A 24973-nucleotide genomic window follows, 5' to 3' on the forward strand; every position below is an offset into this window, starting at 1 on the left:
CTGGGGGAATTCTACCAATCTGCAATCCTCAAAGCTAGATGCCACTAGATCCCCCCAAATGTCACACACTGGACCTTTTCAACTAAAAAATGAGAATGCAAAATGGTGCACAGGTTTGCTCCCCCTTATTAAACTAATTAAATGTTAAGTAAAATTAATTTGCATTCACATAATATAAAATTTAAAAACTTGTTAGCTGGATAAACAAAGATTTGAGATGTAATGTACAACCATGGTATAGAAATGGAACGAACCCAGGGTGGGGGAGCCCTTCTGTGCAGGGTTTGCATGTTCTCCCCGTGTCAGCGTGGGTTTTCTCCAGGTACTCCAGCTTCCTCCCACAGTCCTAAGACATGCAGGTTAATTGGTGACTCTAAACTGTCCGTAGGTGTGAATGTGAGTGTGAATGGTTGTCTATCTCTATGTGTCAGCCCTGTGATAGTCTGGTGACCCCATTTCTCTTTGGAGTCACTTCCCGGGTGGTAAACAGCACCATCTGCTGTGCCAAGCCAGTAAAGGGAAGCAGTGCAGGAAATCTACTTCACTTCTGTTTTTATGAAGGCAAGTTTATTTTTATTGCACATTTCATACACAAAGGTGATTTAAAGTCCTCTATTATTGATACTCTCTCATCCTTTGGAGTGTCGCAAGGTTACTGGAGCTGATCCCAGCTGACATTGAGGGAGAGTGGTGGTATACCTGGACAGGACGCCAGGCTGATAGCACACAACCTTTTTCATGCTTGTTTATCCTGCATGTCATGGATCATATCTGTAGCCTGTCTTCTGTTGATGTGCCTGCCAGTAATCTGATGGATTTATTACCACTAGACTTCAAAGTGAGCTCAGCAAGAATTATGTTTCTCCTGTTGTAAATTCAAAGAAATGAATGACAATGAGTCCTCGCTGTTAAGTTTACTGCTTTATTTTATAATTGTGATGGTGAAAACTGACTTTAATCTGAAATCACTACACTCATCTCATTGTCTGTTGCTAACCAAAGCTTGAGGACATTTAAATAATATTTAAAGTGTAAACAAAGCCCATATAGACATAAAGAATTAATACAATGATTGTTAAAATCTCGACAATCCAACAGACAAAATGCAATGAAATCTGCAGTTGAGTCACTGCACAATAAAACAGCAAGCTTTGTAATGCCAAACTTGCTGACCTGATAAGTAGCCACATGCAGAAATCAAACAAGCAATTATTGATTAGTTAGAGTGAGAAGTGTATTAATGTAAATCAAATGTGTGTATTTTGTGCGATTGTTTAATAAATACAACTGCTTGCAATGGATAATTTGGGTCATCTCTGCACTGTTTATGTCCCAGTGTAAAATAAGTAGCACATACAGAGGAAATGTTGAGTTAAAAGGCTCTTTTTTGAGCCAGAAAGTGAAAACATAGGAGTGCTTTATAATTTGGATTCATTTGAATTCAAACGAGAAAGGGAGGGAAAACACATAGGGGCAGGAAGTGAAGTGATCTGAAATGAGGAGATGTTAGTTTCAAAGTAAAACATGAAACAACATGAATAAATTAAATAAAAACACAACTTAAGACACTCAAGCTGTGACAGTTTCTTGATTCATTTTCTATCATTTCATACCTGCGAATCAAAGTCATGCTTTCCTGGCATTATTCAACTTTATTCAATGGACTGCATTATTCTTTTTAAATCACTTCCACGTTGGCTTCAAAACACACATTAAACACACATTAAAACATGGCTTAATAGAGACAATTTCAAACACAAGTACACAAATCGGCTTCACTATAACTCGCAGCATTCACAGACAAACACTTGTCTTTATCTGGACACATTTTCCCCACAAATACAACATGCTAATGTTATTAGCACAAGCCTATGGCATTTTACATTGTGTAAATTAGCCTAGTGACGAGCTGAGATTTCCTCTGCTCATATGAAGCCAGGATAAATCACACACAAGACTTAAAATGCTATTTTTGTGGAGGCTTTATTGTCTTCACAATGTATTGTTTCTTATCTGTGAAATTAAATAAATAAAGCTTTGTTTCCACTGAGGGAAATGGTTTCAGCTTACAAAAATAGACAGGAGGTCGCAAAGTGTAATTATATTTCTGAAGAGGAGCATGTCGGGCTACAGCTAAGGCTCTATGTTGACGCAGAGTCTATGACGTAGCTACTGCGTCATTCAACCCAGAAGTATAAATTCCGCCTAAGTTAGCTGGCAGTGTTTGTGTTGTAGCTGCTGGTGCTAAACTTGTCTACTCCTCAGAAAGGCTGCTATGAAGGAGGAGTTTTGTGTCTGCTTCGAGCAGGCCAGACATAGCGTACACGTGCTAATTTTGGTGGAAAAGGGGTATGTGTAAGAAAAAAAAGGCAAAAAAAAATCTTCTTAACATTAAGAAATTGATGTAGATCATCAACCTATTAGTTACATTTATCTTTGTTGAACCGAGTTTACAAGCTTCATAATTTACATTATCATCTGCATACATCTCCACACCCTGCGCAGCGCTGAGCTTGACAACAAGATAATAAAGCCACGTGTCAAATGGGAGGTTAAAAATTAACAGGTCATCATAAAACAACATAAAAGCAGCCCGAGGGATGGCATTAGTCAGAGTGTAAGTGAATGAAAGCTGCTGAATCAACTTGGACGATGAATTCCACCATTTTGTGGTTTGTTTTGTTGTTTTGTGGCTTGACTTTGGCCCAGGATGATGTTAAAACTACTGAAATAGAAAAACCTGGTAAAGCAGCATCATGTCATCCTGACATGTGTGATCTCTTGATAGAGTTTGGTGCTATGACAGAAAAACTCAGAGCTGTAGAAGCTAGGCTGAGGGACAGCGAAACCAGGCTGAAAGACAGCGAAACCAGGCTGCAGAACAGCGAAACCAGGTTGAAGGACAACGAAACCAGATTGACAGCCAGTGAAACCAGGCTGCAGAACAGCGAAACCAGGTTGAAGGACAACGAAAACCAAATTCGGGAACTGAAAAACAAAGGTAAAGTGAAATTTAAAGATTTTATTGAAGAATTCATTCATTCATTCATTCAAACTAAACAACGAAAGATGGAAGTCATGTGATAGAATGTGTGTCTTTACAGATAAGTCATAATTCACATGGGTGCTGGTCAGAATTACATGAAAACAACTGATGTGTCATTTCTCACTGAGGGACTCTGGAAATACTTGTGTGATCAGGATACTTTGTTTTTACACAGAAAGAACCAAGGTGATATTCAGTGCAGCAACAGGAGGAGGAGACAGAATCATTGGACCCTTCAACACAGACACAACTTTAATCTACAGAACAGTGATAACAAACATTGGTAATGCCTACAGTCCATACACAGGTAATACTCAGTCACCTGCAGTCTCCCTGTATACAAATCCAGATGTCGAAGGGTACTTTCAGACCTAGAGTTGTCTTGCTTAAGTCTGAATCAGGGACAATTTTTTTTTTTTTTTACAAAGCTACATAATTGCCTACAGTTGGTTCGTGTTCTCACGGCAGCATTTACATGCGGACCAGATCAAATGCCTTGTGTGAGAAAGCTGCTGTTGACTGGTCAGAATTTCCATGTGGGAAAAATCCAGGAAGTAAACAAAACATTGAAGAAGAGTACACTTGCAAGATAAATGTGACACTTTCTAATGTCACAATGGAGGGACAACTACACAGGTTGATTTTAGCGCTGCTCATCGTGGACTATATTGCTGTCATTGTTCATTTTAGTCAAACCATACAGTTTGAAAACGAGGCGCGGCTCCAACTAGAAAACAATGTTTTGATGCATTGGATGTGCTGAATGTGCATATTAAAGCAGTACAGGAGGAGGTGCACATTAATAATCCTCCAGGACTGTAACATGCTCATGTTTAACCCAAACAATGTGTCATGTGACTGCAGTTGGTTCAGATCCAGGTCGGAACATGTTCTCACCTCAAATGAACTGCACCAGAGTTTGTTTGTAATGGTAAATGGACCTGCACTTGCATAAAACCTCTCTAGTCATCCGACCACTCAAAGCGCTTTTTACAGTATGAGTCATATTCACCCATTCATGCACTGGTGGCTGAGGCTACCATACAACCTACTACTCAGTTTTTAACACACTCACACACCAATGCTTCTTAGGGTTCAGTATCTTGCTCAAGGATACTTCGACATGCAGACTGGAGGAGCCGGGGATGGAACTGCTGATCTTTTGATTGGTGGACGACCTGCTCTACCTCTGAGCCACAGCCACCCTTTGTAACCAGATTGAGACCACCTCTTCAAGAAGGTCTCGGTCTGATTGTTTTGGAGCGCATCTGGTTGTTTTGGTGCGACTGCTGTGTTCACACCTGCCCAAACAAACCGCACTTAGGCAAGGCAAATGAACTCGAGTTCAGCTGAGCCAAACCAAACCAGGCATGTGTGAAAGCACCCTAAGGGGCCATTCACATGCCGCTATGTGAACCACCTGGAAAATGCACAGGCACTGGGCACTACTTTTGTGCCTTTTTTGTGCCAGCTTTCAAGAGGTTGTGTCTGAGGTCGCTAAGCAACCTTAACCAGCACTGTATCATAGCCTATTTACCTGAAATCCTGAGTGCAGAGCTGATTTTCTTCCAGGTGCTGTTTTTAAGTGTGTAGGCCTATCGTCTGTGGGACAGATGTAAAGCTCTGGCAGCTCTGCACTAAAATGACCAACTTTTCCATATTGACCACTGACTGAAATTTATGGAAGAAGGGAAGAAGTCATTGAATTCATAAATTCAAAGAACAACTGTTGATATCACTGTTGTTTCCACAGGTATCTTCACTGCACCTGTTGCAGGTGTTTATTATTTTACCATCTTCTATCATGCTAATGGACACCGTCCGGGGATGCTGTTACTGTACAAGAACAATCAAGTGATGGTCATGACAGACGATCACCAGTGTGGCTACGACACAGCTGATAATGGTGGAAACGCAGCGTTCCTGCAGCTGCAGTCAGGAGACCAGGTGTACGTGCTCATGCGCGCAAATACACATGTTTATGGGTCCGACGTCCATACAACTTTTAGTGGCTCTTTGGTCACTCAGATGTGAGAACTGTTGTATATATCCGTTCATTCTGAGATCACAACATAAATACATCTATTATTGTTGTATTTTAAAATCTGATGAAACAGAGGGCCGTTGATCATAGAATATAAAGTCTGAGAATTACATAAGTCTTCTTTACTTGTTGCTTCATTCAGTTCTGTACAATTGCAACTGCAAAATTGCCTGTTTGGAAAGTAAAAAAACAAAAAACAAAGACGATACTACTGCCTCCAACATATTGTTCTGTTGTAGGTGTTCAGACTGCTTGTGTTTAGTCTGCTTACGTCTGTTTGTGTGGACTGTGTCAGTTTTATCACCATGTTTTCGTTGTTTTATGTTTTTATGATATAATTGATTGTTACCATGGAGATAATAAAGTTGAATTACGATCTTGACCTTGATTGGAGTTTGTTGTTAGTGATGGCCAAATGAGGCCTCATGAACCACTGTCTTTATTTTCTGACACCACCAGATGGCGCTGTCTGTTCAACAAAGGTTTGAAAGCAAGTCATGTGGACCTATTGACTTATTATTTTGATGCAATTAATATCTGTGCTATGCAGTGTTAGGAAGGCCAGCCTATTTATATTGTTTTACTTACTGATGTAGTTTCAACACCGGGTGTGCAACCCTTAAAGGCCTAATTTGTATTTATTATTATTATTATTATTATTATTATTATTATTATTATCATCATCATCATCATCATCATCATCATCATCATCATCATCATCATTATTATTATGACAAAATAATAATGATAAATACACACAATTGGAGTTATAATGTTAATGGGCATCCAGTCAGTTAGCTGGTCAGTAGCACCTTGGCTTTAATATTAACACATGCACATGACACAACAGCTTGCTTCTCTCATTCCATTTCAAACAGAGGACAGTGGTACTGACCACCTGTAACATTTCCTAGCTAGAAAAAACGTCAGCTAACTCCTACCTGACAACATAAACAGTGACCTACGATTAAATGCAGCAAAAATGAGGACCGGTAATGATAATAATGTGTTGGTATTGAGTGGTAGAAGTTAAGAAATCTGTATTTTTGTTGTTAATATATTACGTTGCAACCAAGTACTGTATGGTTTTGACACTTTTCTAGCTTGTTAAAAAGGGACATACAGCAAAAAAAATTAAAAATACAAAAAATCTCTCAAATTTTAGGGGTGCTGGGATTCAACGTAGGGGTGCTTCAGCACCCCCAAAAATGGGCTATAAACGCCTATGCAGCTCACAAGGTTCACTGACAAAACAACTGTCTTACACTAAACACGTTTTCCAAATAAATATAACATGCTAACGTTATTAGCACAAGTCTTTTATCCCTTCAGCTATTGGGCTACTAAACTTAGATGGTAATTAGTTTATCAAATGTCCTGACAGCATAGAAAGGATTATGGGATTCAATTTAGGGGTGCTTAATCAAATTATATTGTTATTATAATTATAATTGTTATAATTATATTGTAATTTATGGCTTAATCAAAAAACAAAACAAAATAATAATTTACAGTACACCTGAATCATCTGCTAAATGGCTGCTTAGTTAATGCTAAGCTGCACCCGTCCATAATTTAACAAGACAAACCAGTTAGTCGGGGGTGAAATGCTCGTGAAACATAATGGCCATAAGTGCTTATTCATGGCACTTTAGGCCACCCTACACATTATTACAGTCCCAGTTTTATATAAAACTCAAATTAATACAACATATATTCAGTAGGGAAGTCCCTGCTCCATCTGTTTTGCAGCTAAGAGGTCTTTGGCGTCAAATATGTTGAAGACATCTGGTGTAATACAACAGGCCTACTTATTTCAGAGGAACACCATCCACACTGGATATATCACAAAGAAAGGGTTGATAAGGACGGAAGGTCTTTATTCTTATGCTTTTATGGTTGAATAATAAAGATAAACATAATTTCAACACTGATAGCTGCACTTTTCAAAAGAAAAAGCTGATGTGAGCAATATCTACAGTAAATTTATATATTACTGGTGTCAGCTATCATGATATTAACTTATTACTGATAGTAAATGCAGTTGCAGGTGTAACCGATGTATATTTTTAGTAGGTGTATTTCACCAAATCCATTTTTCTATGTATGTTCATATTCTGATGTTTTTCATGTGTTTATACCTTTCTCTGTATTTATTTTGGGGGAGCTTTTATTTTGGTAAGTTGTATTTTTGTTGTGTGACCTTCGACCTTGTAATGACGTCGCTTCCTGTGAATTTGCGCTATCCTCCTCACTCGTTTTCTGGACGCTGTGAGGAGAGGTGTTGCTGTGGAAAGCTGGTCATGAGAAGTTGCTGTACTGATTTTTGTGTGTTTTGCACAGAGAATAAATCCCCCCCCGGTCAGCAAAGCAGAGGTTATCCTCGTCTCCTTCCTCATCACCCACAACACAACGCAGAGTTCATAGCCATCCCGAGTGTCAGACCAGACCGGTTACACAGGGTATTATGAACGAACAATAACAAAAAACAAGCCATAAAATGAGGCAAAGGTTCACTGATTTTTACTCCTGTTTCCTTGTTGGAGAATGTCAAAACAAGTCTGTTGACATTGACATGTCAGGAAAACAGACACAGACTAACATATTTGGATCTTGTTTTTTTTTGTGAATATATTCAGAATTGATTGTTGCTTTGTGTTATCAAGACAGCTCAAATATCTTGCTTAAGAAAGTGGCCACGCGATCAATTTGAATGATTGGAGTGATGCTTAATTTTTAACTCTTCATGTGTGCTTCTTTACATTCTTCTGTATTTCCTTTATATCGAGTCCCTCTTTCTTTTATGTCTCAATAAAGCACTTTGAATAGCCAGGTTGTTTAAAGGTGTTGTAGAGTCACAAAGTGTTAACAGAAGGTAATTTAAATATCATGCAACATTCATTTCCATACACTGTATAAAACATAGGTAATGTGTGAAAATGTACAAAGACAAATGTGCATGTATATTGTATGTTGATAATGATTCTCTCTTTAATTCATTGATTGACATGCAGTACAGCTGAGCGTGTGACTCAGTGTAATTTAAACTTTTTCCTAAACATTTAAACCGGATTATGTCTCCTTTCATTCACATCAGACTGATGTTACTGTGGGTACAGCTCATTAGTGGCTTCATTTGATAGAAGGAATGCCACAAATAAGTCTTCAATCACTGAACCCCACCCTCACTGTTCATGAAATTAGTTTATTAATTAATGTTATTTCCTCATTGCTCGTCCACTGATCTTAAAAACAACATGATAAAGCCATGTATCAAATGGGAGGTTAAAAATTAACAGGTCATCTTTGAACACCATAAAAGCAGCCAGAGGGATCACATCAGTCAGAGTTTAGCTGACTGAACGATCTTGAATCAACTTGGAAGATGAATTTCGCCATTTTATTGTTTGTTTTGCTGTCCAGCAGCTTGATTTTGGCCCAGGATGATGGTAACGCCATCACAGAAAAACCTGATGAAACACGATCATGTCAACCTGACATGTGTGATCTCCTGATGGCATTTGGTGCCATGAAAGAAAAGATTGCAGTTATGGAAACCAGGCTGGAGGACAGCGAAACCAGGCTGAAGAACAGTGAAACCAGGCTGAAAGACAGTGAAACCAGGCTGAGGGACAGTGAAAGCCAGCTTCTGGAACTGAGAAACAAAGGTAAAGTGAAACTGTGTTTAATGATGGATGACACACAATAACTTGAGTAGGAACAAAACAAGTCCTACCAACTAAACAACAAAAGATGGAAGTAGCAGGAGAGAACGTGTCTCCTCACAGACAAGTTTCATTCACATGGTCGCTAAAAGTCTCTTCATGAGACTCTGGAAATACTTTACAAAATAACGTGATCAGCATGTTTTGTTTTACACAGAAAGAACCAAGGTGATATTCAGTGCAGCAACAGGAGGAGGAAATTACATTGGACCGTTTAACACAGACAAAACTTTAATCTACAGAAGAGTGATAACAAACATCGGTGATGCCTACAGTCCACACACAGGTAATACGCAGTCACCTGCAGGTTTACTGTTGCATGAGTATTATAAAAAACAAGTTAAATGTAATGTGGTTATTTTTGGAAAAAAGGCGGGGAAAAGATCATTAATTGCAGCAGATAAATAAGTAAAATGAATAAAAATGTTGTTGAGGCTTTGGGGTCGAAGTGTGTACACGAGTTATGTGTATTATGACCCCCAGAAATGTTATTGTTTCAAAGGGCGCATTCACACCAGGTCAGTCCGGGGGACTCAGTTTCATTGGGCAGGAAATGCCAAAAAAATCCACACCTTCATTTGGTTCGGTTCACTTTCACGCTACACTTTTCCAAGCCGACCAAAACGCCTGGACAGCGTCACGCAGTTACAACAGCTGCTCGTTTGGGAGCAGTATTGCCCGAAACGACCACTGACCAGGAAGACAAAAAGCATGAGGAAGAAGAAAACCCGGCTCATGAATTGGACAGGGCTGAAAATGGAAATCCATCCCTTTCAGCCAGCTTGGTCACCACAAAAACAATGGAGCAACACCACATTTATGCAGTCTTGGGGTTTCTGTTTTAATTTGCTGTTTAAAGCTAATTATTTACGCTTCCCAGTATGAGCAGCAGGCAAAGCAGTGAGCTATCTTCACGCTGTTGGCTTTGTTTTTTTCTACCCAAAATGCACTGCACTGTACATCACTTCCTCTCTTTGGTCCACTGGATAGTCTGTTTACATTTCCCACTGAAAGCGAACCGCACCAGGGTTCACTTGCAAATGAAACGAGACCCCCAGTTTTCAAGCGGACCAGGTTTCGCTCGTTTGGTCTGCACAAGAGTTAAAATGAGCGTTCACATCACTCCAAACAAACTGAACTATCCGTGGAAGCGGACCGGGGTTCGTTTAAAGCAGACCAAATACCGCCAGTTTGAATGCGTCCTAAGAGACCAGTAACATAATTCACAGTGTCAAGGAGTTACAGATAAACAATTTTGTTTCAGAAATGTTACTCCCAAAATCAATAATTAAGAAATCTAATACTGGGGCCCTCCCCTTTACCTAAACCAAAATCAAACACTTAAAAAAAAGTGAAAAATTAGGATGGTCACATCTTAGGCTGCTGCAACTACGGCCATGAGTAAGAGAGAAAGAGAGAGCTACAGTGTTCCTGGCCCTTCTAAATAGGTTTCTTCATAAGTTTCTTCAGACACTATGTTAAAATGCCCAAATTTACAGCAGAAATAAACATGTTAGAAAAACAGTCTTGGTCTCTGTAGCAAATTTCAACATTCATGACAAATGTACAGAGGATACATTTTATGTAACTCCCCTGTTTACTTTTTATTAAGGCTTAAAGTTAGACACAATTAAGGGCGTGATGCTCTGAGTGACAGGCTATCTGTGGTCAGATCCACACCTCGCTCCTCCACGGCTCCACCCTCTTGCCTACATATGCTCATTTCTTGCCCCCAAAAAACAATATGGCAGCGACTAAAATGCTGATTCTGAGGCTTCAAAATGGAAGTCCACAAACTAATAGTGGACATCACGATAGCTACCTCTATTATTTTACACAGTCTATAGTGTCTCTCCAGTCAGGCTGCACCATATACACACCAGAAGAGAAAACACAAACACACAAGCTATCATAAAATGATACACAATAAGGCACAGAAGGTAACACATAGTACAAAACTTTATCAAGTCCAGGAAAAAATTAGCTAAAACATCAAGAAAATTAGACGCTGCCCTTAAATATACAATTCTAGATGTCTAAGAACACATTGAAACCACATATTTGAGGGAAAGAACCAAACTAACTTTTGGTTTATTTAGTTGGAAGGCAATGAAATAAAACAGTGCTAAAGACTACTAATGATTTGTGATTTGAGTTCTAAGTTCTAATATTAAAAAAATGCTGTTTCCCCACAGGTATTTTTGTTGCACCTGTTGCAGGTGTCTATTACTTTACTATCTTCCATCATGCTGGACCACACCATGGAACAATGCTGTTTCTCTACAAGAATAACCAGCGCATGGTCATGACACAGAATCATCCAGCAGTCCATGAAACGGCTCATAATGGAGGAAACGCAGCGTTTCTGCAGCTGCAGGAAGGGGACCAAGTGTATGTGCGCATGATTGCAGATACATATGTTTGGGGATCTGACTACCACACAACTTTCAGTGGTTTTTTGGTCAGTCAAATGTGAGAATGGATTTATTACCACTGGACTTCAAAGTGAGCTGTTGTGTTTCTCCTAAATTCAAAGAAATGAATGACAATGAGTCCTCGCTGTTAAGTTTACTGCTTTATTTTATAATTGTGATGGTGAAAATTGACTTTAATCTGATATCACTGCACTCATCTCATTGTCTGTTGAAATTTAACCAAAGTTTGAGAGGACATTTAAATAATATTTAAAGTGTAAACAAAGCCCATATAGACATAAAGAATTAATACAATGATTGTTAAAATCTCGACAATCCAACAGACAAAAATGCAATGAAATCTGCAGTTGAGTCACTGCACAATAAAACAGCAACGTTTGTAATGCCAAACTTGCTGACCTGATAAGTAGCCACATGCAGAAATCAAACAAGCAATTATTGATTAGTTAGAGTGAGAAGCGTATTAATGTAAATTAAATGTGTGTATTTCGTGCGATTGTTTAATAAATACAACTGCTTGCAATGATTATTTGGGTCATCTCTGCACTGTTTATGTTCCAGTGTAAAATAAGTAGCACATACAGAGGAAATGTTGAGTTAAAAGGCTCTTTTTTGAGCCAGAAAGTGAAAACATAGTAGTGCTTTATAATTTGGATTCATTTGAATTCAAACGAGAAAGGGAGGGAAAACACACAGGGGCAGGAAGTGAAGTGATCTGAAATGAGGAGATGTTAGTTTCAAAGTAAAACATGAAACAACATGAATAAATTAAATAAAAAACACAACTTAAGACACTCAAGCTGTGACAGTTTCTTGATATATTTTCTATCATTTCATACCTGCGAATCAAAGTCACGCTTTCCTGGCATTATTCACCTTTTAACAATGGACTGCATTATTCTTTTTAAATCACTTCCACGTTGGCTTCAAAACACACATTAAACATGACCTAATAGGGACAATTTCAAACACAAGTACACAAATCAGCTTCACTATAACTCGCAGCATTCACAGACAAACACTTGTCTTTATCTGGACACATTTTCCCCACAAATACAACATGCTAATGTTTTTAGCACAAGCCTATGGCATTTTACATTGTATAAATTAGCCTAGCAGTTAGCGGATTTTTCCTCTACTCATATGAAGCCAGGGACAACAGCAACATTTAACAAAGGTAATGTTACAGAATTCAGCTCCATCACAGCTCACAAGGTTCACTGACAAAACAACTGTCTTACACTAAACACGTTTTTGAAACAAATACAACATGCTAACATTATTAGCACAAGCCTATGGCATTTTACATTGTATAAATTAGCCTAGTGAACAGTGGAGATTTCCTCTGCTCATATGAAGCCAGGATAAATCACACACAAGACTTGCTAATGCTATTTTTGTGGAGGCTTTATTGTCTTCACAATTTATTGTTTCTTATCTGTGAAATTAAATAAATAAAGCTCTGTTTCCACTGAGGGAAATGGTTTCAGCTTACAAAAATAGACAGGTGGTCTGTGTCACCGCAATGTGTAGTTACATTTCTGGGGAGGTGCACGTCAGGCTACGGTGTAGGCTCTATGTTGACGCAGAGCCTATGACGTAACTTCTGCATTGATTCAGCTCAGAAGAATATAAGAAAGTTAGCTGGCAGTGTTTGTGTTGTAGCTGCTGGCGCTAAACTTGCCTACTCCTCAGAAAAGCTGCCATGAGGAAGGAGTTTCGTGTCTGCTTCAAGCAGGCCAGACATAGCGTACACATGCTAATTTTGGTGGAAAAGGGGTATGTGGAAGAGAAAAAAGGCGAAACAAAATCTTCTTAATATTAAGAAATTGGGTAAAACTTTATATTAAGGTACTGTAATAAGCGTTATGCTTAATAAGCACCAACTAACCAGTTAATGAGCACTTAGACAGAATAAAAATGTTTATTTTTATTACCATTAATACGACTATATAAGTGTTAATTATAGCATAATTAACAGTTATTATTGCATATAGGAGCATTATAAGCACTTAATAGAAACTTGATAAGTTTATAAAGCTATCCTAAATATTAATTAATAAGATGTCTATTTACATTAATAATGATTTATAAGGGTTAATTATAGACCAATAACCACATTTATTTCTGGTTTATAAGACACTAAGACCCTGTCAGATTAAATTAATAAGGTGTTATTAATAGTTAATAATGATCCTTTGCAGCTACCCGATCTAAAGTGGGAACAGTATTGTCTAAAAAGGTTAATAAATCATTAATCTGCTCTCAGGGCTCGAAACTAACGGTGTCCCGATGTCCAGGGGACTATAAAAAATTGCTCCTGGGACACAAAGATGATGTGTCTGGGACAATTCCGGGACAGCACAAAAGAAAAGAAAAAAAGTCAAAGTAATATCGAAATGCATGTTATTTACAACGTCATTAGGTATGGGTATCTGAACGTCACTTTTGTCGCTTGAATAATTTCAATAAAAACTTATGAACAGAAAAAATAGTGGCTTTTGCTGCACCTGATCTGGCTCCACATGCGCGTGCATGCACACACACGGAACTCAACTCACTGCATGACGGTCACGCTGGGTGCCACTCGCCAGCTATGCTCGCCACTCCTCATCAGAGCACAGAACCTAGCAATGCTGAGATGGTTGAAACAACTGATGCAAGTCCCTCCAGTGCCGCTCCAGTTGGAGTAGGATGCAACACTTACCGTCAGGACTCTGAGGACGATGTTTCATCTGTTTTTGCCCCTGTGGTAAGTTAGTTTGTTAAAGTAGGCTATAGATGAATTCGGCGAGCGATTTGTGTATGCCGCCATCTAGCTGCGGCGCCATTGCTGCGGTGACATGTGTCAGTCATCACTTCACTATGGTGTCATTGTGAACTGACTCTCTACAATGACAGCATCATGAATAGCTGGATTGATGATGTTACTGTGCGTTCACACCAGACGCGAGTGAAGCGAATTGCACGCGCGTGACGCGAGTAAGGCGCCGCCCGTCACGCCCGAGTTTGGACGCCTGACCATTTTGTTCATTCGCGTCATCCGCGCGAGTAGCGGGGAAGCCGGCTGTGCTAACCGGAGCTAAGCTAGTGCTAACGTTCATAGTACAACCATTCTGCAAACTAATTAAACACACATATTTACAGAACTTACCAAGTAGACCAGTTTCCTCGGCAACTTTCACCCAAGCCTGCTCCTTTTTGTTGCGGTCTCTGCAGAGTAGACACGTAGTATCATATAGCTCCAGGTAGCCGCACACCGCAATGATAAGTTTCTCCTTCATCTCGGCATCAACAACTGGACGTCGGGGCGTCAAGACGTCACTGACGACCATGGCGGAGATAACCACCATCGCTGCTTTGTTGTTTACCTCCTCTGGAAGTCCNGAATCTCAACGCTGATTGGCTTTCGCGGCACAGCGTCACGCAAATTCGCCTCAAAAGTTCAATATTTTCAACTCGAGCGATGAGGCGTTGGACGTGAATTTCGCGTCTATCGCGCCGCGCTGAACGCCTCTATCGCGTCCATCGCGTCGCGCTAGATGCGTCCATCGCGCCGCCCGGCGCGAATTCGCGTCTAATCGCGTCTTTGCATTGACTTTGTTTGTAATCTTGACACGCGAATTTGCGAATTCGCGTTTGGTGTGAACGCAGCTTTAGACAGTGGCCTCCGGTAACTGATGAAGGTATCTTAAATGAGCACCCATATTAATTTATAAATGAATCATTTGTTTGAGCGATAAGCAGGAAAGATTAGAGTAATAGGGAGATAGTATCATTAAACACTGTTTAATATAAGGTTAGCATACGTTACGCGTGCTGACGTTAGCAAGCTAGCAGCATGACATTTAATCATTATGGACAGGCTACGTGACCATCACATCATATTGAAGGCGATCAATATTGATCGCCTTCAATATGATGTGATGGTCGTCTAAAAGGCGGTGTAAAATTTGCCCGACCCATCCGGAGCTCAAGTAATTTTGACCCTCAATCAGAGACCTGTAATTGCCGTTTTTCTGGTCATCGGAGGCCAGGCGATCAATAAAATATTCTTTGATACCTAAAACAAAACACAAACACGTGTTGTTGTTGTTTTTAGTCACGTAACCTATCCATAATGATCAAATGTCACGCTAGCTTGCTAACGTCAGCTCACGTAACGTATGCTAACGTTATATTACAGTGTTTAATGATAGTCTATTATCTCCCTATTACTCTAATCTTTCCTGCTTATCGCTCAAACAAATGATTCATTTCTATATTAAAAAGATACCTTCATCAATTACCGGAGGCCACTGTCTAACATCATCAATCCAGCTATTCATTATGCTGTCATTGTAGAGAGTCAGTTCACAATGACAGCATAATGAATTGCTGACTGACACGTCACCGCAGCAATGGCGCCGCCGCAAGATGGCAGCATACACAAATTGCTCGCCGAATTCGTCTATAGGCTAATGTTAGCTTGTTGATTTTAGCTAGTTCTAGTTCTTTGTGATAGCTAACACTAGCAACTCAGCTAATCATGTACATGATGGCCTTACAAAGTTATAACATGTGACTGTGTGTTCTAAATTTTGATGTTTATGATAATGACGGTAATGTTACAGTTAATCAGAAGAGGTGTACTCGGTTCATTCAGTCAGTAATAATTAGGCTAGCAACTTTAGCTACAGAGATGAAGGTCATGCCACATTTGGCTGGCCACGAGATAGCCTACTTAAATGATACTCGCAGCTTACTCAAAGATGCCTTATCTTTTTAATATATTTAAAATTTATAGGTATGGATAGAAAATTCAGTTATATTACAAAATAATATCTCTCAAAGACAGAAATTCAGATAGGCCCCAATAGGGGACACATACACACACTAGAGTGTGGCGATCCGAGCCCGACGGTACCCGACAGGTCGGGCCGGGTTTGGTCAGAAATGTAGCTATAAATTGTATTCGGGCTCGGGTCGGATTCGGTCAGCTTTCAGTGAAAATGTAGTGTAAAAATAAATAAAATCCTGTTGTCTGTCCTGTTTATTGCTTGGACACTGTTATTTACGTGACAACACCTGAACATAACACACAGACACACATTGGCTGTTTGTTTCTACCTCTCTCCTCGCTGGAAGTCTCGGACCTCCAGCCGCCCACCTCCACCTTGATTAAACACTGAAAATAAAATTAAAGAGGGAGACAGGTTTCTCGTATTTTATCTTATTTTGTTATATTTCTCCCTCTCCTCTCGCTGGAAGCGTCTGACCTCCCGCCTCCCGCTCCCTTATCAAACACGGAGGTCTCCCTCTCTGCTGAGCACGCCCGGCCTGTTAAATAGCCTGTAACCGTAACAACTGTGTGACACAAACTCAGTGCTTTGGCCATTAAATAATGTCGGGCTCGGTTCGGGTTCGGACAGAAATATGTGGCCCGTGCCACACTCTAACACACACACACAAACACACAGAAAACCGGACATTATCATCAGTCCCGGACGCCCCGGACGGGACGTGAAAAGTGGACATGTCCGGGCACAAGAGGACGTTTGGTCAGCCTAAGTATAATGAACACCCAGATAACAGTAGTATGTTTTAGCAAAACCTTGGTGTAAAACTGACACTCAGAGACATTGACTTTGACCGCAATTAAGAGAGTGTGTATGTGTCACGGCTCGTGAAGGGTGCCTCTAGAAATAGCGTTGGTAGCTAAGTGCGTCGCTAATGACGTTCTGTGTGAGTTAAAGTGAGTGAAATGTGTGTGACGATGCATATGGTTGAGATACAAGAGTGACAGTAAATGTGTGAAGCAGGATGAGCAGAGTGAATGTGTTAGGAGCATGGATGAGCTGTGTGTTATGTTGAGCAGGCTAATGGATAAAAGGCTGCATCATGTTCATGCTAACTCCTGCTGATTTGCTGACGCCATAGCCTGACTTCATTCCTCTCTGTCAGTAAGGTTAAAGGAGCATTTCATACATTTTGGCAATTTTTTTTTCAAGTTTGTATCGGGCTCAGTGTGTAAGTGTTTTATTATCACTCTTGTGAAACCATTGTGAGAGTAATTCAGTACTACCCTGGAAATCCAGAGTTCTCCCGTGAGCACAATCTGAATTTGCTCAGCAAGTCACTCTGGCAATCAGTAATGATGCTCATTACCTATGCCGTTGGAGCCGCTGCGACAACGAAGTCCGGAATCAGTCAGTAAACACTGCAAGATGGCTACGGATGAACACCAGTTGTTTGAAACGGCTTTGGCCACTACAATGAACGAGTTAGACTTGGCTTTTTCTCTAAAAGAGGAACAGAAGACGGCGCTCGAGTCTTTCCTTTGCAAGAAGGACGTTTTTGCTGTTTTGCCGACCGGATACGGCAAGAGTCTAATCTACCAGTTAGCTTCGCTGGTAGCTAAGCGTATATGTCACCCTGTGTATTGCTCTGATTGGTCGTAGTGTTATCCAATTGCGTGCAGTGATATTTTCAAATGCATGATTGGTGCCGCCCCTCAAGTTGGGCCATTTTCATTACTCATGGCCAGATCCTAAATCTTTCTAGATTTGGGTCTGGATTTCCAGGCTACTTCAGTACTAGGCTGTGGATTAAAAACAAGGGAAGTTAGATTAAATGTCTCTATGGGTTTAATTCTGAGCCTTCTCTTTCAGAGGGATGGGCTGACATTGCAGATGGTTGCAGATGGTGTCAGATGGACTGCAGAAGACAACCCTGGCTCTTGTAGCCATGCACGTAAACACAATAAATTCCCTAGAGAGGAATTACTATGCTACGGTGTATGTTTAGCAATCGTGACAGTGAAAGTTTTTTTCCTCCGTGTTTCAGACAGTCCTAGGTCAACATCTGAAGCAGTTCCTGGATGAAGTGGGGCCTTTTCCCGGAAACACCTTCTCTGGTGTAAAACACAACAGGAAACAAGTGGATGATGATGACTTCCACAAAGTGAAAGATAAACTAATCAGTGGCTTCTGTGACAACCTCACCACGCAGTTTGGCAATCTTGATATGGGTGTCTTGAAGGCTGCTGCCACCATGTTTGACCTAAGCAACTGGCCTGAGGACATCACTGACCTGGCCACCTTTGGCCTGGCTGATGTTGAGACTTTTGTCACTCACTTTCAGAAAACTGACGGGTTACAGGGAGCTTTGTGGAACACTGTATTCACGAACAGTCAATCTAAGTAACAAAACTTTTGATGAAGCCAAATGAACTCAGATCCATCATTTTTTTAGAACTCAACTATCAGGGTTTCCAATTCTTTTTTCCTGTTTTTGACAATAGTGGTTGCATTAAAAATCAATATGAAAAGGAAATATCTCCTTGTGTTGTGTTTTCACCACCATTAGTAGGTTGAATTCTCATCACGAGTGAATAAAGCAGCTAACTTTGAATCAATCTGCTCAAATGTTTAAGTTCAAATAACTCATGTTTGTCTTAATATGCCATTTTGAGGAAATGAGATTCCCATAACCCTTTGCTAAAGAAAATAACAACATACTAGAGTGAAAAGAACGCATCAGAATTCTTTAATGTTGAAATAAAGATTGATATCTGGATGTTGCAATAGGTGCATAATTAATAGAATTATTAACTTCAGTGAGTGCATAATAAAGAGTTTGAATGTCAACAAGACACTGTTCCCACTTTAGATCCAGTAGCTGCAAAGACGCATTATGAGCTGTTAATAAGTCCATATTAATAATTTATTAACCTTTATACGACACTGTTCCCACTTTAGATCCGGTAGCTGCAAAGACGCATTATGAGCTGTTAAAAAATGCATATTAATAATTTATTAACCTTTATACGACACTGTTCCCACTTTAGATCCGGTAGCTGCAAAGACGCATTATGAGCTGTTAATAAGTGCATATTAATTATTTATTAACCTTTATACGACACTTCCCACTTTAGATCCAGTAGCTACAAAGATGCATTATGAGCTGTTAATAAGTGCATATTAATAATTTATAGAAACAAATTTATTGATCCCACAATTCGTTTGTAGCTTCCCCATCCCACAATGTACAAACAAACAACGACACCACCACCACACTAATCCATGCCAAGCACAGTCCAGTAAAACAGACAACCAGGTCGGTGATTGGGCATACAAGTTAAATGTCAGTTAAAAGACACAAGTATAAATATAAATATAAAATATGAGAAAGAAAGTCCTTAATCCCTTCTATGCTGTTAGGACATTTGCTAAACTAATTACCATCTAAGTTTAGTAACCCAATAGCTGAAGGGATAAAAGGCTTGTGCTAATAACATTAGCATGTTATATTTGTTTGGAAAACGTGTTTAGTATAAGACAGTTGTTTTGTCAGTGAATGTTGTGAGTTGTAATGGAGCCGAATTTTGTAACGTTACCCTTGTTAAATGTTGCTGTTGTCCCTGGCTTCATATGAGTAGAGGAAAAGTCCACTAGCTGCTAGGCTAATTTATACAATGTAAAATGCCATAGGTTTGTGCTAAAAACATTAGCATGTTGTATTTGTGGGGAAAATGTGGTCAAATAAAGACAAATGCTTTGTCTGTGAATGCTGCGAGTTATAGTGAAGCAAGTTTTTGTTTGATATTGTCTCTATGAAGTCATGTGTGTTTTGGGTGCTTTCTGAAACAGCTGAACTTTACAGCACAGACTATTGTTTTGGAGGTGTAACTGTAGAGTGACACAGACACACCATCGAACAAGTGTGAATGCTCACAATGGTTTAGGCCATGTGCGTAAGCTACGGCGTACAGCATAGAGCTGACGAACAAGTATAAATCTTGCTTAATGTGTAATACCTAGGTCTTCAACAGCAGGTGTGCAACCCTTAAAGGGTTGTCAAAGTTACTGCAGGGGGACTGCCTAGTTTTGTTTTGTTTTTTGTAATTTATGGCTTAATCAAAAAAACCAAACAAAAAAAAATACATTTAATTTACAGTACACCTGAATCATCTGCTAAATGGCTGCTTAGTTAATGCTAAGCTGCACCCGTCCATAATTTAACAAGACAAACCAGTAAGTCGAGGGTGAAATGCTAGTGAAACATAATGGCCATAAGTGCTTATTCATGGCACTTTCGGCCACCCTACACATTATTACAGTCCCAGTTTTATATAAAACTCAAACTTATACAATATATATTCAGTAGGGAAGTCCCTGCTCCATCTGTTTTGCAGCTAAGAGGTCTTTGGCGTCAAATATGTTGAAGACATCTAGTGTAATACAACAGGCCTACTTATTTCAGAGGAACACCATCCACACTGGATATATCACAAAGAAAGGGTTGATAAGGATGGAAGGTCTTTATTCTTATGCTTTTATGGTTGAATAATAAAGATAAACGTAATTTCAACACTGATAGCTGCACTTTTCAAAATAATTGATATTGATGTGAGCAATATCTACAGTAAATTGATGTATTACTGGTGTCAGCTATCATGATATTAACTTATTACTGATAGTAAATGCAGTTGCAGGGTATTATGAACGAACAATAACAAAAAACAAGCCATAAAATGAGGCAAAGGTTCACTGATTTTTACTCCTGTTTCCTTGTTAGAGAATGTCAAAACAAGTCTGTTGACATTGTTATTCAGAACTGGAGCTTCAGAGTTACCTTTTACAATTCATTGTATTCATGTTTAGTTCTGCTGTTGTGCTTTGTAGGTTTCCAGCCTTCAATGTACCTCCAACCAGTCAGATGGTTATGTCAGGGAAACAGACACAGACTATCTAACAGATTCGGATCTTGTTTTATTTTGTGAATATATTCAGAACCGATCGTTGCTTTGTGTTATCAAGACAGCTCAAATATCTTGCTTAAGAAAGTGGCCAGGGGAAAGATTTGAATGATTGGAGTGATACTTAATTTTTAACTCTTTTCATGTGTGCTTCTTTACATTCTTCTGTATTTCCTTTATATCGAGTCCCTCTTTCTTTTATGTCTCAATAAAGCACTTTGAATAGCCAGGTTGTTTAAAGGTGTTGTAGACTCACACAGTGTTAACAGAAGGTAATTTAAATATCATGCAAAATTCATTTCCATACACTGTATAAAACATAGGTAATGTGTGAAAATGTACAAGGACAAATGTGCATGTATATTGTATGTTGATAATGATTCTCTCTTTAATTCATTGATTGACATGCAGTATAGTTGAGCGTGTGACTCAGTGTAATTTAAACTTTTTCCTAAACATTTAAACAGGATTATGTCTCCTTTCATTCACATCAGACTGATGTTACTGTGCGTACAGCTCATTAGTGGCTTCATTTGATAGAGGGAATGCCACAGATAAAAGTGTTTAATCTTTGATCCCCACCCTCACTGTTCATGAAATTAGTTTATTAATTAATGTTATTTCCTCATTGCTCGTCCACTGATCTTAAAAATAACATGATAAAGCCATGTATCAAATGGGAGGTTAAAAATTAACAGGTCATCTTTGAACACCATAAAAGCAGCCAGAGTTTAGCTGACTGAACGATCTTGAATCAACTTGGAAGATGAATTGTGCCGTTTTATTGTTTGTTTTGCTGTCCAGCAGCTTGATTTTGGCCCAGGATGATGGTAACGCCGTCCAGCAGCTTGATTTTGGCCCAGGATGATGGTAACGCCATCACAGAAAAACCTGATGAAACACAAACATGTCAGCCTGACATGTGTGATCTCCTGATGGCATTCGGTGCCATGAAAGAAAAGATTGCAGCTGTGGAAACCAGGCTGGAGGACAGCGAAACCAGGCTGAAGAACAGCGAAACCAGGCTGAAGGACAGTGAAACCAGGCTGAAGGACAGTGAAAGCAGGCTGAAGGACAGTGAAACCAGGCTGAAGAACAGTGAAACCAGGCTGAAGAACAGCGAAACCAGGCTGAATAGCAGTGAAACCAGGCTGAAGGACAGTGAAAACCAGCTTCTGGAACTGAGGAACAAAGGTAAAGTGAAACTGTGTTTAATGATGGATGACACACAATAACTTGAGTAGGAACAAAACAAGTCCTACCAACTAAACAACAAAAGATGGAAGTAGCAGGAGAGAACGTGTCTCCTCACAGACAAGTTTCATTCACATGGTCGCTAAAAGTCTCTTCATGAGACTCTGGAAATACTTTACAAAATAACGTGATCAGCATGTTTTGTTTTACACAGAAAGAACCAAGGTGATATTCAGTGCAGCAACAGGAGGAGGAGATAAACACATTGGACCGTTCAACACAGACAAAACTTTAATCTATAGAACAGTGATAACAAACATCGGTGATGCCTACAGTCCACACACAGGTAATACGCAGTCACCTGCATCAAGTACCACCTGCTATGCTGAAACATCAAGAAAAATAGACATACTGCCTTCCTGTCATGTGATCTAGATGTTTAAGAAGACACTGAAACAATCAATTTGAGGAGGACAAAAATTACAGACTCAGTTTTGAGTTATTTGGTTGGCAGGCAATAAAATAAAGTGCTGACGACTACTGATGATTCATGATGTGACTTCTCATTTGTAAAATTTTGAAAAGTGTGACCACCACCCTGTTGTCTCCACAGGTATCTTTGTTGCCCCTGTTGCAGGCGTTTATTACTTTACCATCTTTTATCATGCTGGAGGACATGAACAGGCAGTGTTGCTGCTCTGCAAGAACAATCAACTCATGATTTTGACCAGTGATCACCGAACAGAAGGTGACACAGCTGATAATGGAGGAAACGCAGCGATCCTGCAGCTGCAGCCAGGAGACCAGGTGTATGTGCTCTTGGCTGCAAACTCACATGTTTGGGGAACCAACTACCAGACAACCTTCAGTGGATTCTTGGTCACTCAAATGTGAGAATCAATGTATCTCTGTATCTATGTATATCTCTGTATCTATGTATATCTCAGTTTGGTTGAAAAACGTGAAAGAAAAGACGATACTACTGCGCCCAAATTATTGTTTGGTCGGAGGTGTTTACAGACTGCTGGTGTTTAGTCTGCTTATGACTCTGTTGGTGTGGACTGTGTCAGTTTGATCACCATGTTTTTGTTGTTTTTGTTTTTATGATATAGCTGATTGTTACCATGGAGATAAGAAAGTTGAATTCTGATCTTGACCTTGGGTGAAGTTTGTTGTTTTCTGCCAGACACTGAAAATAAATATTGTGCCAGAGGAAGATGAACTTCAGTAGAAGCATATCTAGACTGAATAGTGGTTGGCTCAGACTTGAGCAAAACGCTGTGAACTGACACTGAGATAGAAACTTCACTAACACTTTACTTGAAGGTATCCACATAAGGGTGACATGACACTGTCATGAACATTATGTACATGTCATAAACGTTTATGACTGCTGTCATTAAGTGTCATTCGGTTTTTGTAATGACAAGTTGACATTGTTTGGGTTGTCTTGATTATGACAACTTGACATTAATCAAAGTGACATTACCAGAAGTTGTCTTTGTCATGATAACTTGACATTAAATTTGTTTGGGATGTCCTTATTATGAGAGGTGCATTTCTTGTTAATGTCAAGTTGTTATGACAAAGACATCTTCTGGTAATGTCATCCTGGGGCCTATTGCACAAAACTAGGATAAGGGATTAAGCCGGGATATCTTGGTTATCCTGGCTCAACTTATCCGTGATCCGGTTGCACAAAAGCGGGATAGTGGACAGCGGGATATGTTGTGACATAAGTTACCATGGAGATTTATTCTTTGGAGCTAGCCTGCTCCAGACCAGGTTAAGTTCCAGGATCTATTTAATCTCATCCCTTATCTCAGTTAGCAGTCACCACAAACGGAAACCAATAGTTATTCCACTGCCCACTGCACATTGTTATCACATTTAACCAGACCCACTGTCATTATTTAAACATTTGTGATCATTAATTGCAATCATTTTAGATAAATGATGATTTTAGATGATTTTGCAATCATTAGATAATTTACAGTTTTCCACAGACTATGTAAAATACACATTCCATATAAATATAAATACACATCAAAGAGTAACATGATATTCCTTTATTGAATAAGGATAAATCAAAGCAAGTAAACCATCAGCTCCTTTCAAAACTGAAGTCACACAGTGACTCTACAAGATAGAAAGCACGGAATCAAAGCATATTATACAACACAAGAATAAATACACATTCAAAGGTCTGTATATGATACACCCCGCATGTCTGCACACTGAAATAAATGCAGGACAAATCCATACACAACAAATGAACAGACAAATGAATGGATGCAGTAGCCTCCCTGCAAGCTTGTATACACACAGTATACAGCACAAACAACATAAGAGGCCAAATCAATTTAAATTGAATAAAAAAACACAAATTCCTCTGCCAATGCAGGCCATATTTAACTGAAATTCACAGCATGCGTCTCTGCCACTGCAGGACATATTTAACTTAAATTTAAAGCATGCATGTTAACTAAAATAATTTAACACATATTGGTCCCTGACCAGCCGACCACTGTCGTCATCAGGGAAGATGGCAGGATTGTCCCAGTCCATGTGTGATGGCACTCTGGGGGCCCTCTCCTTCCTCAGGCAGGCCACATTGTGGAGGACAGCACAGGCCACAGTGATGTCACATGCCCTCAAAGGGCTGACCCTTAAGTGGTTAAGACAGTGAAAGCGTGCCTTCAGGAGGCCAAAGGTCATTTCGATCCTGGCCCTTGTCCTGGCATGGGCATGATTATAGGCCTGCTGTGCTTCCTGAGGGTCTGTGTATGG

At 39.6% G+C, this 24973-nt stretch overlaps 2 protein-coding genes across 4 annotated transcripts; both read left to right on the forward strand.

Moving 5' to 3' along the window:
- Positions 1–2094: 2094 nt before the first annotated feature.
- Positions 2095–5452, forward strand: LOC126404534 (complement C1q-like protein 3). Of its 2 annotated transcripts, XM_050067814.1 has the most exons (4): positions 2622–2672; positions 2789–3001; positions 3222–3353; positions 4800–5452. In XM_050067814.1, the coding sequence occupies exons 2-4, from the start codon at positions 2800–2802 to the stop codon at positions 5078–5080; spliced, it is 615 nt and encodes a 204-aa protein (XP_049923771.1). In that variant the 5' UTR covers positions 2622–2672; positions 2789–2799; the 3' UTR covers positions 5081–5452. The 2 variants fall into 2 exon arrangements, with proteins under 2 accessions (XP_049923770.1, XP_049923771.1); XM_050067813.1 differs by having other exon boundaries at positions 2095–3001.
- A 3023-nt stretch (positions 5453–8475) lies between these two features.
- Positions 8476–23280, forward strand: LOC126404538 (cerebellin-2-like). 2 transcript variants are annotated; one of them, XM_050067817.1, is made up of 3 exons: positions 8476–8758; positions 22398–22529; positions 22797–23280. In XM_050067817.1, exons 1-3 carry the CDS (start codon positions 8476–8478, stop codon positions 23075–23077), a joined length of 696 nt encoding a protein of 231 aa, XP_049923774.1. In that variant the 3' UTR covers positions 23078–23280. The 2 variants fall into 2 exon arrangements, with proteins under 2 accessions (XP_049923774.1, XP_049923775.1); XM_050067818.1 differs by lacking the exons at positions 22398–22529; positions 22797–23280 and adding exons at positions 8973–9101; positions 11011–11924.
- Positions 23281–24973: the final 1693 nt, after the last annotated feature.

Source organism: Epinephelus moara, chromosome 17, assembly GCF_006386435.1.
Source record: "Epinephelus moara isolate mb chromosome 17, YSFRI_EMoa_1.0, whole genome shotgun sequence".
Classification (NCBI taxonomy): Eukaryota; Metazoa; Chordata; class Actinopteri; order Perciformes; family Serranidae; genus Epinephelus; species Epinephelus moara.